The 18,921-nt window shown below is 37.2% G+C and overlaps 1 protein-coding gene across 6 annotated transcripts in view; it reads right to left on the reverse strand.

Moving 5' to 3' along the window:
• Window positions 1-4,275: 4,275 nt before the first annotated feature.
• Window positions 4,276-18,921, reverse strand: part of LOC139131693 (Na(+)/dicarboxylate cotransporter 3-like) — a 30,440-nt gene continuing 15,794 nt past the window's right edge. For 5 of the 6 annotated variants that reach the window (XM_070697876.1, XM_070697875.1, XM_070697874.1 and 2 more), the window contains 10 exons: window positions 16,928-17,013; window positions 15,554-15,742; window positions 14,598-14,729; window positions 13,566-13,697; window positions 10,371-10,475; window positions 9,445-9,530; window positions 8,401-8,513; window positions 7,561-7,725; window positions 6,264-6,398; window positions 5,129-5,411 (listed from right to left, as the gene is read on the reverse strand). In XM_070697876.1, the coding sequence (XP_070553977.1) occupies window positions 5,271-5,411; window positions 6,264-6,398; window positions 7,561-7,725; window positions 8,401-8,513; window positions 9,445-9,530; window positions 10,371-10,475; window positions 13,566-13,697; window positions 14,598-14,729; window positions 15,554-15,742; window positions 16,928-17,013 (1,284 nt within the window). In that variant the 3' untranslated portion in view covers window positions 5,129-5,270. Of the gene's footprint in view, window positions 5,412-6,263; window positions 6,399-7,560; window positions 7,726-8,400; window positions 8,514-9,444; window positions 9,531-10,370; window positions 10,476-13,565; window positions 13,698-14,597; window positions 14,730-15,553; window positions 15,743-16,927; window positions 17,014-18,921 lie in introns of all 6 variants that reach the window. The other variant, XM_070697873.1, reaches the window with a different exon arrangement.

Below are 18,921 nucleotides of genomic sequence, written 5' to 3' on the forward strand. Positions count from 1 at the left end.
GCTCCGATAACACTTCACTTTTGCAGTATGGTTGCGTGTCCTGAACGCTCTAAAGCCTTGTGTAGTCGCAAGCTAACGTCATAGAATCTACCCAACTGACAGAGTATATAGTTACAGTCCTATGTAGCATTGTAAGTTAACTCAGGTGAGTAACCGCTTACAGATGAATATCTCATAAACAACTGTAGTGCATGTGATCCGGTGTGCAGTTTCTGGGTTTAATAAAACAAAAACGATAGCGACGGTGTTGTTCTTCTTGAAAAAAACTACTCATCCCACCGACTTGAACGATTTCGCTATTTGGAGCTTCTGCGACAATCTGAACCAACCCCTAATACAAGTGCCCACACGAATTCAGTAAGAGTGGTGGGTCACCGGACACACCAATCCGATACAGAGTCAACATTGGTTTGCTTTAACCTTTGGTAGAGATCGAGGTCGCTCTGCAACACCTGGCAACAAGGGGTCGGATAGTGCTACAAGACAGAAACCATATTGAAAGAAGACAGACCAAAACTATTCCCCTTTTATGAGTTATTTGTAGGAATGAATTTCTTGACATTGGTCATAATAGCTAGCGGCACTCTGATAGGAATGTACCGTGTACCGCGAACTTGTTCATGCTGATGTTATACTGTACTGACGTGGTGATCACAGACCTGCAGGAGGGCGCTATCACAAACTGTGCAGACACGTTGAAAGCAGAATTATAAAGACTTTTCTCTATAATAATGAATGAATGAATGCACTTCAGTTTCACTTTCACAGACACTACTGTCACACTGACGTAACGCATGATCATGACACCGTGAAATCTTATCACAGTAAGTGAGTCAACGCGTCATAATGTCGAAAATAAAAATTAAACTTTCTCTGACATTTTGATTGAATTCAAACTCCGAAGTAAAATCGTCCGCTCATGGTTTAATATCTCTTCCTTAATTTTAGTGCTTCCTCTATTGAATTATCTCCGTCAGGCAATGTTTTTTTTATTTCCTTTTGAGATTTAGCTTCCTTCAACTTGAAATGAGTAGTCTTTTCGGGATGTTTGCTTTAGAAGAGGCTCACAAGGACATGTAAAGTCTGTTGCAATTTACTTCATTCCATCGAATACAAGCTTACAGGTGCACCCCGCCCAAGACACTTTCTTGTTTATTAATTCTGTTTATAATTCTGCTTCTTCTCCGGTGCCTAAAGTTGCGTATTGATGTAAGTCTCGGTCGCTGCGATGTCTGTCTGCCTTGGGATGGTGTGTTCGAAGCGTGATGTGGGATTTTAAACGATACTTGATAGCCATGGTTTCAATTAAACAACAGACGTGGATCAGAAATAAAAGAATTCACCCAATCACAAATCAATACAACTCTTGGAGTGATCATGCGAGCTACTGAATTTACATGTCGACGTTTGTTATTCATAATTGACCACTTTTCAAAATAACCAGTTTCAGTAAAATAAAGTATCTTGAAGTTCACTGCTTTAATAGCCAGATGACACTTTTGAGAATGCCGTGCCAATTTGGTATGTGTCTATTTCATACGGTACAAAAATACGGTATACGTACTCAGTGTTTAGGTGTCTGTTAATATCCTGCGTAACTCACAGTTAACCTATGGTATTTCCATTGTCAAGTGGTCAAACCGAGTGGTATTCCCAATGTCGACGAGGCTTATCGCTGTTATAATATAACAGCATATTGAAATTATGGCTTGGAACGTTCCAAAGGCTATTTTTCCCTGATAGGAAGCTCGCGCGAGTTCCAACTCTGCTATATTGTGAATGTAGCGCTGTTATGCTCACGTCTTGACTGGTCAGATTGCTGAAATTTTGCCATCAAAATATGATGTAATTGCAGAGCGTGCATGGTTGCTGGTACATGATTTTCCGTGTAGGTTTATTTTGAATAAGGGAAACAAAGTTTTTGATTACAGCCCCAATAGCTGCGAATTCTAAGCTTCATTTTCATGATTCTTTTTTCAAACCAAAGTTGGTTTGTGCAAATGTGCTTACTGAGAGAAATGTATAGAAGTATCACTGCTCGCTGATTTGGACCATGCCTACATGTTTTAACAGGTTAAATACTAAACGAGTGCCGCGCTCATAAAATGACACCCCCACGGAAAAGTACAAAAAATGTAGTATTTCCTGCACATACACATAATGATTATGATCATAAAAGAAACAAAACTGATGGCATTTACTTGAATGCACAACACATGATGGCCAACATTTTGTTGTTGTAATCTTTTTTTATCTCTGTCACATTAGTTTTTGAAAATGGCAGGAAACCTAAAATGATGCTAACACGTTTGAATTTACATGCCACTTTCGACACTTATGGACAGTGTTATACGCTTTTTCAGTCTTTTCTGGGTCTTATTCAAAGAAAATTTGAAAACTCAGGGCATTTTGAGGTCGGTTTATTACACACTAATATATATCAATGTGACAAGTATGTCAATGTCGTTCTGATCCGATGAGAGCTTGTGCCGGCTCTGATAAAATGGTTGTACACAAGTGCTACTAGTATTTAACGGGTCTCTCAACTAGGATAGATGGTTGATGCCGAGCCATAGAGCTTTCGGACAGCAGGAAAACGATTAAATACAAGACTGTGGGAGGAGCAGTGTAAACATTTGCCTTATCTGAACATTAAGCGTGCGCGACACAGTCGCTATATCGTCGTCACTTTTTATCGTCTGCGCCACTTCAAGTATACGAGTGCCACTTATATCTTTTCGCATTTCAATTTCACTACAGTCACTCAAATTTGATTCTACTTTCAACTATACTTCCTGATTTTTGGGTGCTTAAATCGCTGAGAACTTGAAAGACACATTTTAAACACCAGAAAAACAAACACTGATATAATAGCAATACCCCCCTCTGCAGGCAGGGATTCTCTAGATTTAGACACAAGTCGTTCGCTCCATGTAGTGGTCCCATGTCCAGGCAACAAGTAGAGGGCGATACAGCGGGGAAACAGCAGCGACAAACATACGTGCATCAGTGTAAGCGAAACACCAAACATTAACTGAGTTTGTGCGGATCACCTAGAAGGATACTGTTGTAGAAACCAGACATAGACAACCAAGATGTTATGTAGCTAAGATAATGTTGTTTATTACTTCTGCATCAGCACGATCGCCAAGTCACTCTTTGTAATCAATTCATATCGTTCACTCAAAACCGTACATAGTATTTAACACCCCCACGGAAAAGTACAAAAAAGGCAGTATTTCGTTATATATATATATATATATATATATATATATATATATATATATATATATATATATATATATATATATATATATATATATATATATATATATATAATATATACGAAAGTGTTCGTTGGAAATGACAGTGCTCGATGCGAAAAGGAGAGCGTTATAAATAACAACACAAATTACTTCAAATACAAAGTAATACTAGTGGTATATGTTACTTAAGTTTCATGCATATATATATATATATATATATATATATATATATATATATATATATATATATATATATATATATATATATATATATATATATATATATATATATATATATGTATAATCATGATTCAACATTACATTGTTCAATACCAGAAATGTTAAATTGTGGCATTATATTAAATTTGCAAATTTTCCAAATTTCCCATGTACCCAGCTATGGTGGGGGATGGCTACTTAATTATGTCATTAATCTAATATCCAAAAAAGTAGCGTCGTAGATGTTAAACTGATGTTCTCTGGGCTCTTAACGTTAGCGTAGGATAAGTACAATTTTTCAAGTTTATTCTCGGATGACCAAAAGTTGAAAATTCATTCTATGGCTTTTGATATATAAATTCGAATTTCAAACAGACGCTTAAGAAAACTTAGAAAGATATTTCATAGATTAAATGACCGTAGTGCTTGAACCCATCAAATAAAATTAAAGGCTTCTGATTGGTCATTTTGGCGATGACATCAGCATCATAGCACTGGTCGTAGAGTCAGCCAAAGAAATTGACTTGCATGGTAGAAATGCGTGAAAATCCTGTGCACGACGTCGTGATGTGTTGAAGGTGAAAATCTCATGAAAGATATGATAAGAGAAACCATTTAAAATTTGAAAACTAAGTGTTCAAAAACATGGTTTACCTGTGCTATGTTGCAGATAAATGTTTTATATATCATAACCCAAACATGGAACCATGTGCCCGAGGGTAGATGACAATTTGTCCGGCGTAAGGAGGAAAGATGGTCTCCTGCCTCGAGGATACATAGTCCCTTGTTTGATCAATAATGTTTTTATTACATGTCTCTTACAGAGTTTCACCCCAAATTTTTGGGTTTACATAAAAGTGACAAACATATGCTTTATTTCCATGTAAGGAGAAAATCTGTCCAAAAGTAGAAAAGTTTCCATCATCGACCGGCGCATTGATATATTTAAATCGCTGTTATATTTGCGGTTTGTCAAATTGTTCATTCATAATTTGGTAAAAACTGTATTTCCTATACAAAACGTTCAATTTGATCTTTGTTAAATCCCGAAGTTGGCAAGTTGAAAATAGTTTCGGTTCACTTTAAGTCAATTGATGACTATGCGGCTCGCAACGTCATCAACAATTTACCGTTTAATTATGTGAAGCACGTGACGTTCGATACATGAGGCATGTAATAATGCTAGTTACTTTCTTTCTCCACAAAATCTGCCAAAATAGAGTAAATCTACAGCCTGTCTTTAATGTTAATTACAATATCATTTTTGTAAGGTCACTGTGTCCTCATATATCTTTGAATGTAATTAAAGGCAGAATTTTAGTAAGCAGAAGATAAACACAAAAACCTCAACCTGAATGGCATTCTTACTTCTTTGAAGGTGACATTCTCATAGAGCAATATGAGCAGCAAAAGATAGAGGATTGTTTTTAATTCCATATTATACATCTCAAAAAGCAAGTCGAGCAAGTCAGGAAATTACTGTAAATTTTCTCATGCCATCTTTGGCTACTCACTGCCGACAAAAAATTTGCGATAACAAAGAAATGAAATGTTAGTAATATTTGGCAGAGTTTCAGAAATGTGTTCCCGAGTCGAGTGAGTCTAGTTAATGTCGGCTGTCAAGCTACGACAGCGTTCTAGGCAGACCTCTAGGGAATCAGAATGTATACTCGTCCGTATGCTCAACATCTGAATGGGTACTGACGATTAACCGTTTTCGTTTGAAAGACGTCGTCGCATTTTTGCCGAACGGCGGTTGTGTAGTTAGTATCATAGTACGGGTCATCATGGAATTGACGCGGTGCTATTGTCAGGCAGGGCCCAGGAAGGTACTGTGCCGAAATCGAAAATAATGTACCCGAAGGTGTTGACGAATAGATTTAGTAAAAACAAGCATATGATGTTCATTACCCATCCAGTCTTGACCTGTCGAAAGAAAAAAAGTGATTAAGAGTAAGTAATTACGTAATTGTAAATGTATTAAATAACAACAGTTCAGAAATTTCATGATCACGTGACATATTGACAGGTTTTACGCCGACTTTGAACTGAGAGCTCTGTACATCATGGTTTCACAATTAAGCCTACTCAAGAGAAGAATGTGGCGTAAGCTAAAGATTGTGGTTATAAAAACATATATATGTGGAACATGTAACACAGCGCCGTTACAGGTGAATTAGTATAACAAAGATGCATCACTATTTCAACCATTAAATGCCATATTGACAAACAATAGGTTAACAACAATTGGCCCAAAATTTGTTTAACAACACCAAATAATCCTTTGCATTATCTTTCACTTTAAGAACGGTCCTCAATTATCATTAGCTATAAATTGTCAATCAGAATCGTTTGTGGTTGTTTTCCAAAGAGAGTAGTTAATCACTAAATGTCGATAAGAATTGTGAAGTGGTTGAAGTCTTATAGTTCTTTTACCGGTTCCATGATGCAGTGCGAGCTAGGGTATACAAAGCGTACGTTACTTATAGCACTTTTGAGCTGTAGGGTATACGCAGTGTATGTTATTTATAGAACTTTACGGCAGGTTACACCCTGACTTATATTTTCGTCGTCGATGGATACAAAATGCACGAGGCATTTTTTGGCATTCGTGTCATTTTTTTAAAACAACCCATTGTACAATACAAAATCAGCATGCTTTTGTTGATTTGAATGTGTAAACGGTGTTTGACACAGCCACAGCAATGCATTGTGGGATAACCGGGAAAAGGTCTATTTAGAATGCCATCACTGCTTGAAGTGTAGTTTGTAACCTACTATGTCACCAAGTTTAACGCCAGCTGTGTAGACCAACATGAACGGCACTCCTGAGATCGGTAGCATGAAAGTAAGATTGACAGCAAAGACACTCGGTATGACGTAAAACAAAGGATTCGTTGATGTGGCGCGTGCCTGCAAAAGATAAAGGCATTAAAAAGTGTAAACCAATAGTTTGCAGATATTGACGCTTAAATGTGAATGTATTTTGTGCATGCAAACATTCCTGCATTCGGCTAGGAGAAGGAAGGGATTGCAGAACATAATTTACAAGTAACACTGTGTGAAGAGATGCTAACCAAGGCTAGGAAGAATAATTAAGTTTTTCCCCAAAATCGCCGCTTCTACTTTAGCCTACTGTGACAAATATAAATTTGCGTTGTTGCAACTGTTAAGACTTTTTGTTTTCCATATTTGTAGGGTTTTTTATTTCCTTCCGGGAGCATGCGTAGATGCTCTGACTTTGCTCTGTCAACGCTGCCTATATATGCAATATCCCTATCATTATGAACAGTTTGTAAAACCTAGATTCAAAGTCACCAGTAACAATGTAACTCGTGGGAGACTTAGCTATTTCTTAAAAGAAAAATGAAAGCATTCGCTCGCCGCCTCTGTTGCTTTGCAAAAAATCCCAGGAATAGTACCAAGGTTTTTCTTTCCTCTGGCCTAAGTACATATTGAGTGCAGTCAATAAATTTATGGTATATTGCTTCAATGATTCAGACACAATTTCATTGAGATAGTGTCGAATATGACATAGAAACAACTGTAATAATGCCCGACAGTATTATACCTAAACAGGCCCTAACCCTGATTTTTCATTGGCTGACTGAGTAATCAATAGTAAAGCCCCGAATGAGACTCTTGATTGGAAAATTATATCATAGCAGGATTTTCTGTGTACAGAGGGAGATCCTTGTATGTATTTAAGCTTATGTATGTATGTATGTATGTATGTATGTATGTATGTGTGTGTGTGTGTGTGTGTATGTATGTATGTATGTATGTATGTATGTATGTATGTATGTATGTATGTATGTATGTATGTATGTATGTATGTATGTATGTATGCATGCATGCATGCATGCATGCATGCATGCATGCATGCATGCATGCATGCATGTATGTATGTATGTATGTATGTATGTATGTATGTATGTATGTATGTATGTATGTATGTATGTATGTATGTATGTGTGTGAGTTTGCGTGGACGGGAAGCTAAAGCGAGAGCTCGATAAAAGTCATGCATTCTCAAGTTATTTTGAAAATTAATTTCTTACTATATTACATCTTACCAGTGATGCAAGTATTGGAAACGTCACCATCCACACAGGTATATTCCCAATGAGCTCTGTCATAGCAGCCAATACCACAGTCAAGGCTAACACAATAACCCAGCTCTCTTGATCAGCGAAGTAATAGCGGAAATACTCCTCGATGGAACCAGAAATACCAGAATCCTTTTGGAAAAGGAAATGAAGACATCGTTATCAGTGCCCCTCTTACTGACATGTCCTTTTTCCAATCCGATCCCAGTGTTTCTGATAGTGTGGTAGTAAGTATAGATTAAGGGTGTTTTGAGCAAGGGGGATTTGATGCTGTTTTTAAAGTGTTTACTGAATTGTCTTTGTTTTGTGTGTTGTCATCTCTTGGGTAGAAAACCGCACGTACCGGTACCGTTGGGGCTACTCTTACTGTCACGGACGGCCGATAAAGTAAAGGTGTGTTACGTTTTGTTCTTATGACTTCATCTACGCAGCACAATCGATTTTAATGATTCTTAAGGTAGGACGCGCCTCGGTGACAGATATCCGGACTCTCAAACTTTTACAATTCTTTTCTGATCTACCACTTGTGGGGGTTCATTTTAAAGCTCTTGGTGTAAGAATACTTTTCACCGTCTTAGTTTTTCGAAACTCGAAAATTTTATTTTTCTTCATAGAGTTCACATATGGATGACGGCCATTTTGAATTTAAAATATAGGTAAATCTTCGGTAATTTTATTCTCTTGTAACAAAATTTAAGGGATTGTTTGAAATATTGGTTGAGGAAAGTTTGAGCAAAAGTTTAAGTCTTTCACTTTCAAGGCGCATACTACCTTAAATGTAATGGAAAGAAGGCAAGTATTGCTTACCTGGATAGCCTCTGCCAGTGCGAAGTATCCTCCTGTAATCAAAAGGAGTCCCCACGGAAGTTTCCTGGACACATAATCCCACTCCAGCACAGTTTTTAGTTTTCCTGTGTCACCTAGCAGCAAAAAGGTGATAGTGAACGTCAGTATACTCTTTCTAGGTTTGGACCGTTTGATCGTGACATTAGCAAAGGGCTCTTTCCAATTCATACCTTAATATTCTTCCCACAAGTGACGCATCGTGACCTTTGGTTCACATACAGCTTTTTCAATACTGATTCATTTGAGTCAGTCGTTACTTTCAATGTCCCTTCAAAGTTCACATTTTCGCAAGACCTGCGAAAATAAATCTCAAAACAGGTTTTCGATTCTTTGTGTCCTTTGAGAAAGAACTGGTGCTCTGCCTCCATACATTGATACATTCAGTCGGTCAAGAGAACCAGCTTTTTCGGAATATTTGCACAAGATTTGGTTCCTCTGACATGTGCTTCAGAGATAGGAAAAGGGATGAGCATGAACGTGTATGAATACACCATCTTAAACATTTTCCCCAATCTCGCTATGTTTGCTCTTGATATCGGAAAGATAGAGTTAGCAGTACGGAGGTAAAATTGCTTTAGATCGCACTACCAGAAACTCTCACAATCCCATGGAAAATGGTTCAATAGCAGGTTACGAACACGCCTCGGGAACAGATAGTCGAGTCTCTGATTTCTACATTTTCCTTTCTTATCTACCACTTTTCGAGGCTCATTTTCAAGCTCTCGGAGGAAGAAAAACTTTCACCATCTTAGTTTTTGAAAATCCAAAATTTAATTTTTCCCCATAGAGTTAACACATGAATGGCGGCCATTTTGAATTACAAATATCGCCAAATATCGGGTTATTTGTTTCGCTAGATCCAAACTTTGCACGGTGATCCCCCGATTTTAATTGTTGCTTAGATAAGAAAATGGTTGAAAGGTTCGTTCAGAAAAGTTTGAGCAAAAGTATAAGTCTTTCACTTTCGAGGCGCATACTACCTTATTAGCTTTTCGCTTGACTTACTTGGAGTACGACAGTTTGGCCTCTCTAGAGGAATGATGAAAAACAGAATGGCTAGTCCACTTGTTATGCAAGTATTACTAGTGTATCTGTGAGACAAAGCAAAGCATTTGATTAGCAATACCAGATACCGAGTGTTCAATATCTGCCTGAATCATACTTTCTGCAATGAAAATGGCTTAGTGGACATGTTTTCGTATTCAATATGTTTCCAAATTACAACGTATATTGGATTATAAATAAAGGTTACCGACAAAGGGCTGTAATGTTTGATGACTTTTTTGCTATTTTTATTTTGTGTGTCACCTGTAAGTTCTTAATAGTTGCAATCCCATAAACATGATGAAAAACGAACTTTTTTGATTGTCAGCAAAGCGTCTGTATGCGTAAACTGCATCGTTATTGTTTACATTTGAATTATAGTCCGAATAAGAATTCACAAAGCGGTCTACACATGTGAGTTACCAAGCCATACACCGCGTATCTCAACATTATTCGTGGTGGCAAGGGGTGTCAGAACAAAAGCTGTGATTGACATTGACAACCAAAAGTAGAGAGACAATCATCAAAAAGTTGAAGCTAATGAACATCTTTTCGCGACTTTAACATCAGTGGTATCACCTCCAGCTACAGCATTCATAAGTACGACGCTGCAGCGATTAATAATTATAAACTTCCTGGATTAGGAAGGAAGGAATAACAACCATTCCAATAATTGCGACCATAGACACAGCCAATTTCAGGCGGCGATAAATCTAAGGGACGTAGCATAATGATTTAAATATATCGTGACTGTTTTGATTTGAGAGTTCGAATCTCATCGAGAGGTTACTTACTTACCAGGATTGGCGGGGCTGTTGGTGGGGCTAGTCGTGAAATGTTGAAGGAAAATGGCGATCTATTCGTTGGTATGATATTGCACTACATACCCTTTGGGGAACAGCGACTTCCATCCTTTCATGAATTTCAGGTCAGCAAAGAACAACAGTAAAATGTACGCCAGTATGAGAATGATTGTAACAGCTTCTGACCACCTGCATCAGAGATAAATCGGCAATTGTATAATTACTAGTTAACTTCACTGGCCCTCTACATCACATCACATGTAAGCGACGACAAGTTTTTATCCGAAAGATCTGACACACGTACAGCAGGTCGTTGACTTACAAACGATGCTCGTTACCTTCCAATGACCATATGCAAAAAGGCCAGTCAGCAGATTTCCCCGATCGGGATCGGCGTGGTTTATCAGCACAAGACTTTTGTCAACGGAAGAATGTCCAAAGATCATAGAGAACTCTGATATACATTCTTGATTTGAGTTAGGCCAAGGAGTTAGGGGTAAAGTTAAGATCATAGGTGTTACGTGTTAGTGTTAGGGTTAAGATAGGTATTAGGGGTTAGGGTTAGGGGTTAAAATAGGTGTTAGGGGTTATGGGTAGGGTTAAGATAGGTGTTAGGAGTTAGGGTAAGGGGTTAAGATAGGTGTTAGGGGTTAGGATTATGGGTTAAGATAGGTGTTAGGGGTTAGGGTAGGGGTTAAGATAGGTGTTAGGGGTTAGGGTTAGGGTTAAGATCGGTGTTAGGGTTAGGGTTATATGGTTCCGATAGGTGTTAGGGTTATGGGTAGGGTATAGGTGTTACGGGTTAGGGTAAGGGTTAAGATAGGTGTTAGGGGTTAGGGATTATGGGTTAAGATAGGTGTTAGGGGTTAGGGTTAGGGGTTAAGACAGGTGTTAGGGGTTAGGGTTATGGGTTAAGATAGGTGTTAGGGGTTGGGGTGGGGTTAAGATAGGGCGTTAGGGGTTAGGGTTATATGGTTCCTATACGTGTTATGGTTATGGGTAGGGTTAAGATAGGTGTTAGGGGTTATGGGTAGGGTTAAGATAGGTGTTAGGGGTTATGGGTAGGGTTAAGATAGGTGTTAGGAGGTAATGTTAGGGTTCTGATAGGTATTAGGGGTAAGAGTTAGGGTTAAGGTGCATGTTAGGAGTTAGCGTTATCTAGGCCTGTGTGCTCTCGCAAATATCTTTACACGATCCTGGAACTTCCTTTACTCGAGCCTTAACCGCTAAGCATATTCCTACGCACTAACTCTACCAAAATAAAACTGTGTCAGTGACATTTGTGATCCTGGAACATTCTTCAATAGATAATATGGTCATGTGCTGGTTTATCACATAAACCATGCGCACTACTGCTTTGTCATTGATACACGTTTCAATTAATATGTAGTCATTTTAAGATAGTGTGAATATCAATAGTCGGGGTGCGCTGTGGTTAAGTGTACACATTTGTATGGTTTGTGCAAAGACAGCTATTATTCAATATTATCCTTTGAGATGAGATGCATTTATATTGCTACAAGTGTCATAAAGTAGGCAGATAATTTCGATTGAGAAGGACTAGTACTCTTAAGGTGAGCAAAGTTCTTCTTAGAAAGGTATAGTCATACAGTTTACAAAAGACTTTTCGAAAATCAAGCAGGTTTTACAGTGGTTTGTTTTGAAGCATTGGCATTACGGGAAGTAGACATATTGTGTAAATTGAGATGTTGCCAGCACTGCCAGGTGTAATTATCAGCTGCGCAGTAATTCCAGTCGACCACAGAGAAATCAACTCTGTAAAAATTGAAACATTGTCTTGCAGTAGGTCAGATGTAGTCAAAACCACTACACCTTAAAGCAAGTGATAAGACTTGGGCAGTGCCTGGACATATGTGGTGGTGTTGCTTAGACTGATCGTCTGCTAGACAATGTTTCAACTTTTGCAGAGTTGATTTTTTTTACGATCGACTCATGTTACCGCTTAGCCGTTAATTGCACCTAACAGTGTTGGCAACACCTCGATTTAAACAATATGTCTAGTTCGTCTAATGCCAATGCTTCAAAGCAAACCAATGTATTATTCTTGCAACGCGTTACATTTCTGAATAGACCAGGCCCAAGTCTGTTGGCGTATAGAAATCAAAACAAATTGACAACATCTTACTTGTAAGTTGGGACGACCACATTAATTGGTTACATAAGAGTTTGTCTATGAGAATTGGAATCTTGCGAAAACTGCGCCCTTTCACTCAGAGAAATGCGCTACTCTTGGTTTACAATGCGTTATTTCATTCTTTAGTTGATTACTGTTGCATTTTCTGGGGTAGTACTTCCCAGACAAATCTCCAGATTACTTATTGTAATGCTCTAATGACATTTCAAGCTCTACACAATCTCGCATTTTCCTATTTATGTAATTTATTCCGCTCTCTCACAGACATGCATCTTTAAATACACGGAAAACCAGCCATGGTAATTTATATACGCCGTCATTTAGAACGGCTATGGGTCAAAGATCTTTCGCTTATAGAGCAGTTAAATTTGGAACAAGATTCCCTCGTCCGTTTGTAGCTGTGAAACTCTGCTATCCTTACGTAATTATCTGTACACAAAATTCGTGAATGAGAGTCTGATTTAGATTAATTGTATGTTGTTAGACCCTTGACGACCTTTCAGTCTCGCATATTGATTTGATTATTCATAATTTCCTGTATATTATGTGTTCAAATGCTTTCAATTCAGTATTTATTCTATGGATGCTTTTCCCTTGTGTGACAATGTACTTGTTTCAGAGGGCTCTGAAACTTATTTCAGAGGGCTCTGATGGAAATTACAAGTTAATCTTTTAAAGAAATAATAGTGATGATAATGATGATAATGATGATGGTAATAATAATAATAATAATAATAATAATAATAATAATAATTATTATTATTATTATTATTATTATTATTATTATTATTATTATTATAACAACAACAACAACAACAACAACAATAATAATAATAATAATAATGATGATGAATGATGATGATGATGATGATGATGATGATTTTAATTATTATTATTATTATTATTATTATTATTATTATTATTATTATTATTATTATTATTATTATTATCATTATTATACCGAGTATTATCTGGCAGACTATCGCGCAGAATTGATCGCTGGGAACGAACGAGGTGGCCCACATGCTTGGCCATCCAATAAATGCTACATATGCCAGAGAAAGGCCAAGCGACTAGGGCCAGTCTAATTTTTATATCATTAATAAATAGTTGCCATGACTTACTTCAAGCCTCCTAACTTTGCATATTCGCGTTTGATGGCAAGTCTCACGTTGTCACTTTCGTGAGTCGATTTGTAAGATCCATTCCCCTGGTAAGCAGCACTTTCAACGGTACTGCTATTTCTCTTTGCCGTCCTGAAATATTAAACTTTAAGTTTAATTGACCGATGATGTGTTGGCATTGTACGGAGACTTGCATACAGATAAGTAAATTTTACAATCTAGACATTTTTGTCAAGTCTGGAAGAAAGCATATTGGTATAGTTTCTAGTGTATTGAAATGGCCATTGCTAAGCACTTTTTGTTCTTTTTCACTTGTGCGTTTTAAACTTGGCTCCCCAAAATAGGAAGGTTTGTATTGCAAGAACAAGTTCAACTGAGATGTGACAGTCAATGCACTGTATTCTGCAGGAGATCCATCAAAGATTTTAGTTGTTCGATATTGTTTGCATTACATCAAGCTATGGCGCAATCTTGCAACCAAATGTAGAACCGGATAAAATTTTGAGTCCGTCCTTATGCCAAGTAAATTCAAAGTTAATATTTTAAAGCCCGATGCTGGAGATTGTTTGCAAACAGATCCACAAATAAACCCCATGGATATTTAAGCGACTTTTTAGCGACCACTTTAGTCTTCACGAACGGGCAAGTTCCTGAAGACGACTGATCACTAATATATACTAACTTGTGCAGTGTGTATCAGCGATCAACGACTTAAAATACATATCAATTGAGGATGAATTATTATTAATTGGGAATATTCATTAAAGGTATACAGTCATCTGTAATCTAAATATGCCCATATATGGTCAAAGGGGCGTTCCTTGGTATTCAAAATGCCAATGCGAGGGTGCTGTTTTAAAAAGCAGCCACCCGCTTAAAATCTGTATTGGTTAGATTTTCTCTTTCCATGGTAACTGTGGCAAAATTTAACTGGTAACAGTATCCTTTAATCTAAAGTCATGTCTAAAATGAAAGAAATGAACGACGAATGTGCAGCGGCCTACAAGTTTTGTTCAACGTCCCTAGCCTCACCTCATTGTCTTCAGTGTTCGAGTCATGAGAAACGCCATCCAGACATAGGCGCATAGTAAGGACGCCAGCTGTAGGGGAAACCCGAACTGGATCCATAAATCGAATTCTATCACACTCCTTGGTCCGTAAAACCTTACCAGGGAAAGGAGAACCGAGTTAATTCAAATTCACAAGTACAGTGTTGATGAGTTCGTCAGAGTTTGTTAAATATATTTTAAACGATTGTAATTGTGCGATTTTTAATTTAAAAAATTACCGATATTATCCCATATATATATAGCATTGTATATATATTCCATTGTATATGATCCATTGTGATTCTAAAAAACTTGACATACTGTCTCCAGCTGGCCTAAATATTCGCCCAAAATTTACATAGCCTTTAACAGCTCCCCCACATACCAGCTTTTGAGTATTTAAAGGGACCCCCCTGGACTTCAGCGCCAATTTCCAGCTCTCGGCGTAGGTCCAGACAGTTTTGACCGTACTCACAACCTCGAGGTTAGTCTCTCTCCTGTCATTTATGTACATTTACAGATTTTCAGATACTTGTAACTCCACATTGCTCGTTTTCCTATACAATTCAACCATTGTAATTTTTTAGTCTCTCTCCTGTCATTCATGTACATTTCCAGATTTTCACAGACTTATAACTCTACATTGCTCGTTTTCCTACACAATTCAACCATTGTAATTTTCATGTTCGTACTTTTTATTGTAGAAAACACCTGAAGAAGCTCTAAATTTAGAGCAAAACGTTGTGTTTGAGGTATAATAAATACGTTTGGAACCTAACAACCAGGTGTGGTAGTGTGTGTCAACCCAAGTTTCTTCTATCTTCACCCCACTCCACGCCTATATATATATATATATAATATATATATATATATATATATATATATATATATATATATATATATATATATATATATATATGTATGTATAATGTACTTTACCTCAACAACTGCGCATTTGCTAGGATAGGCAGTAGAGTTCCTATAAGTGTGGCTGTACCTCCGATGGTATTACCATAAACAATGGTCAACAACAGAATCGTAGTTAAGGCAGATTTCTTTCTGACGTCATTTCCGCCTCTTCCTTCGGTTCCGTCTTTTTCGACTTTGTCTTCTGCGGCAACAAGATTCCTGCAAGGTATGTTATGCTGCCAATGTCATTTGTATCTCTGGAGCTCGCAAAACGTTTTGTATTTCGGGATAACGAAACTTCCTGCCCCAAAATACCTTTTTTCGCTAGGGTCCGTTTCAGATTGTCGTAAATTTTAAAGCACAGACTGTAGAGATTTTTCCTGTTTCTGTAAAGTCTATGCTTAAAGTAACAAAAAGAATCCAAATTTAAGGGTTAGAGGTTTTTTAATGGAGGACTCGACTTTTTGAAACCAAAACTACAACCTACTTCGTTGACAGAGCAACGTTTTACTCCGTATTATTTGACCTCATATGCTCGTGTGTCACTCCTAAACACGCATGTCATCTGAATTTCGAAGTAAGCTATGCCCAAGAAATAAAATATCGCAGATTAATGTTTTCAGCGGTATGGACTTGTTTTCATTCATCAGTTTTGCTTCATTTTAGTCTGACTGTTTGTAGGCAAACCACGCATGCGCCATGAACACGACTTGGCACACTATAATTGCCCATCAAAATGTTGTAACAGCGTCAACTGAGTGAAGGACATGAAATTAGGCAAAAGTTATTACAGAAACGACTAAAGCACTAATATCAAAACAACAAGACCTGTAGCCAAAGACTTGTAATGCTGAATCAAACCAGTTTATTTGCATGAAGGAGAAGTTATAAATTCAAAAAGATAAAGAAATGAGTGAAGGGAGAACGACATCCTTGAGATATACTGCAAGTATTTTTTTCTCGATTACGTCTTTAAAGCTGCACAAACAACAACTTTTCATAATTTGTTTCATATTTCAATTTCTTGTGCTAGTCCAAAAATCATGCTGAAGTGCCAGGTGTGCGACTTGTCAACTTGTGAACTTGGAATTCACATGTCACCAAACAATCCTTTTTAAAAAAATGCTTTGGGCTTGAGTGTGTAATATCGTGTCTCTATACACAATTTGGGTACGAGAAGAGTACTGCTGTGTTATTTCACTTTCCTGTATTATCAAAAGTTAGAACTTTTGTTATTTTAAATTGGAATTTGCGTTAGGTATATTATCAGCATTAAATACAAAATTGTTCTATTGTGCTTTCTGTCAGACATCTACACCTTGTTCACTTTCATTCTCTCAACGGGGAAAATGAACTTTGACCTAAAGCATCAACTGTGGCCAAACTTATACAGAGGATACTAACTTTGGAACATTGACAGCATTTCCGTTCTCCACTATGTCTTCGTTTGCCTTCAAAACTCGCAGCTCTTCCGTCTCTGTCTTCATATCCTGCAGGGATAAATTTCAATGGACTCTTGTAATCCCGTTCAACAAATGGCAAATTGACACTATGTTAGGCACCCGTACACAGGAATATATCTGTCTGTCACGTAGGCAGACAGGTAGGTGGGTAAGGTACATACGTACATACGCGCGTTGGTATGTATGTATGTATGTATGTATGTATGTATGTATGTATGTATGTATGTATGTATGTATGTATGTATGTATGTATGTATGTATGTATGTATGTATGTATGTATGTACGTACGTACGTACGCATGCATGCATGCATGCATGCATGCATGTATGTATGTATGTATGCACGTACGTACGTACGCACGCACCTATCTATCTATCTATCTATCTATCTATCTATCTATCTATCTATCTATCTATCTATCTATCTATCTATCTATCTATCTATCTATCTATCTGTCTGTCTGTCTATGATTTTTGTTTTTGTTTTTGTTTTTAATTTGTTATCAGGGAGTCATCCAAACATTTGACTGATACAATCGTAATCAAATGTTGCACTCTCCTTAGGGAGCGTTCAGTTATTATGGCCGGTGGTGGGCCGGCAAATTCTTCCTGCGCATCAAGCAAAATAAGTGAACCCCCTACCCATTGCACTAAAAAATTGATGACCCCCTTTTAAGGTGACAAAAATTTCATGACCCCCCCCCCCCCCCCTAATTGCTTGAGTAAAACTGCACACACATACACCTCGGGGCGGATAGAATCCAAAAAAACAAAAGATTCCCAGATATTTTCAAATGACCCTCCTTACAAACTCACAAAGTGTTAATGTTCAAATTTCCCCTTCTGACATGCTACAGCGCTTACAGGCAAGCCTTGCCACTTCGATGCCTGGTATGCATGTCTTTTTACACACACTAAACGTTTTCATATCATCAACAGGAAGGAACCTAATGACTGAATTGTTTGTAATAGTATGCCTGACTTTAATTTGGATGTGTTTGAGTCAATAGCCATTTGGTCGTAATGACATTAATTTGCACCTCAGACTAGTGATAGTAATCTATCTCAAGGCTTACATGTCAGATATATTTCGGTGTCGGGTTTTCTGTTGTTTATCCTGTACAAACAATCCAGTCGACGTCATTAGGTTCCTTCCTGTTAATGACATGAAAACGTTTAGTGTGTGTAAAAAGACATGCATACCAGGCATCGAAGTGGCAAGGCTTGCCTGTAAGCGCTGTATAATGTTGAAATTACCCCTCAAAGGGATTAGACAGAAATTACATGTGGATCTCAATATTTTTGCGGAAGCATGTGTGTACAAAATTTTGATATTTGGATTTAATTGATGATCAGCTGTTGATAATGTTGATTCACTATATATGATAGTGTATGAGAAAACTATGTAATACTTTTTCAATATAAAACTATATCTATGCATTTATAGATGTTTGATAATTGACATAAATGTACTTACAACTGGTATGTGGAAAAAAATTTGACTTTAGAATTTCATCAAAAATGTTCATCCACTATACATATGAATCTATTATAAAATTGTGAATATTTTTTTCCAATGAAAAATTTGCTATACATGTGCATATACAGACGTTGAATAATTAACATAATTGTACTTGATTAGAATATGGTGGTTAAAGGTGCATATTATGTGTACAAGAAATCTGATTTTGGAATTTCACTGAGTGTTCATCCACTATACATGGGAGTCTATGAGGAAACTATAAATAATTTTTTTCCAATACAAAAATAGGTAAATCTGTGTATTTATGTACTCCCGATTATTAATATGAATGTACTTGATTAGACTAGGGTGGTAACAAATGGATGTGTTCGCCAGAAATTGGATTTTGGAATTTCACCGAAATGTAGATTCACTGTACATGGGAGTCTATGAGGAAACTATGAATATTTTTT

The sequence above is a fragment of the Ptychodera flava genome, chromosome 4, assembly GCF_041260155.1.
Source record: "Ptychodera flava strain L36383 chromosome 4, AS_Pfla_20210202, whole genome shotgun sequence".
Taxonomy (NCBI): domain Eukaryota; kingdom Metazoa; phylum Hemichordata; class Enteropneusta; family Ptychoderidae; genus Ptychodera; species Ptychodera flava.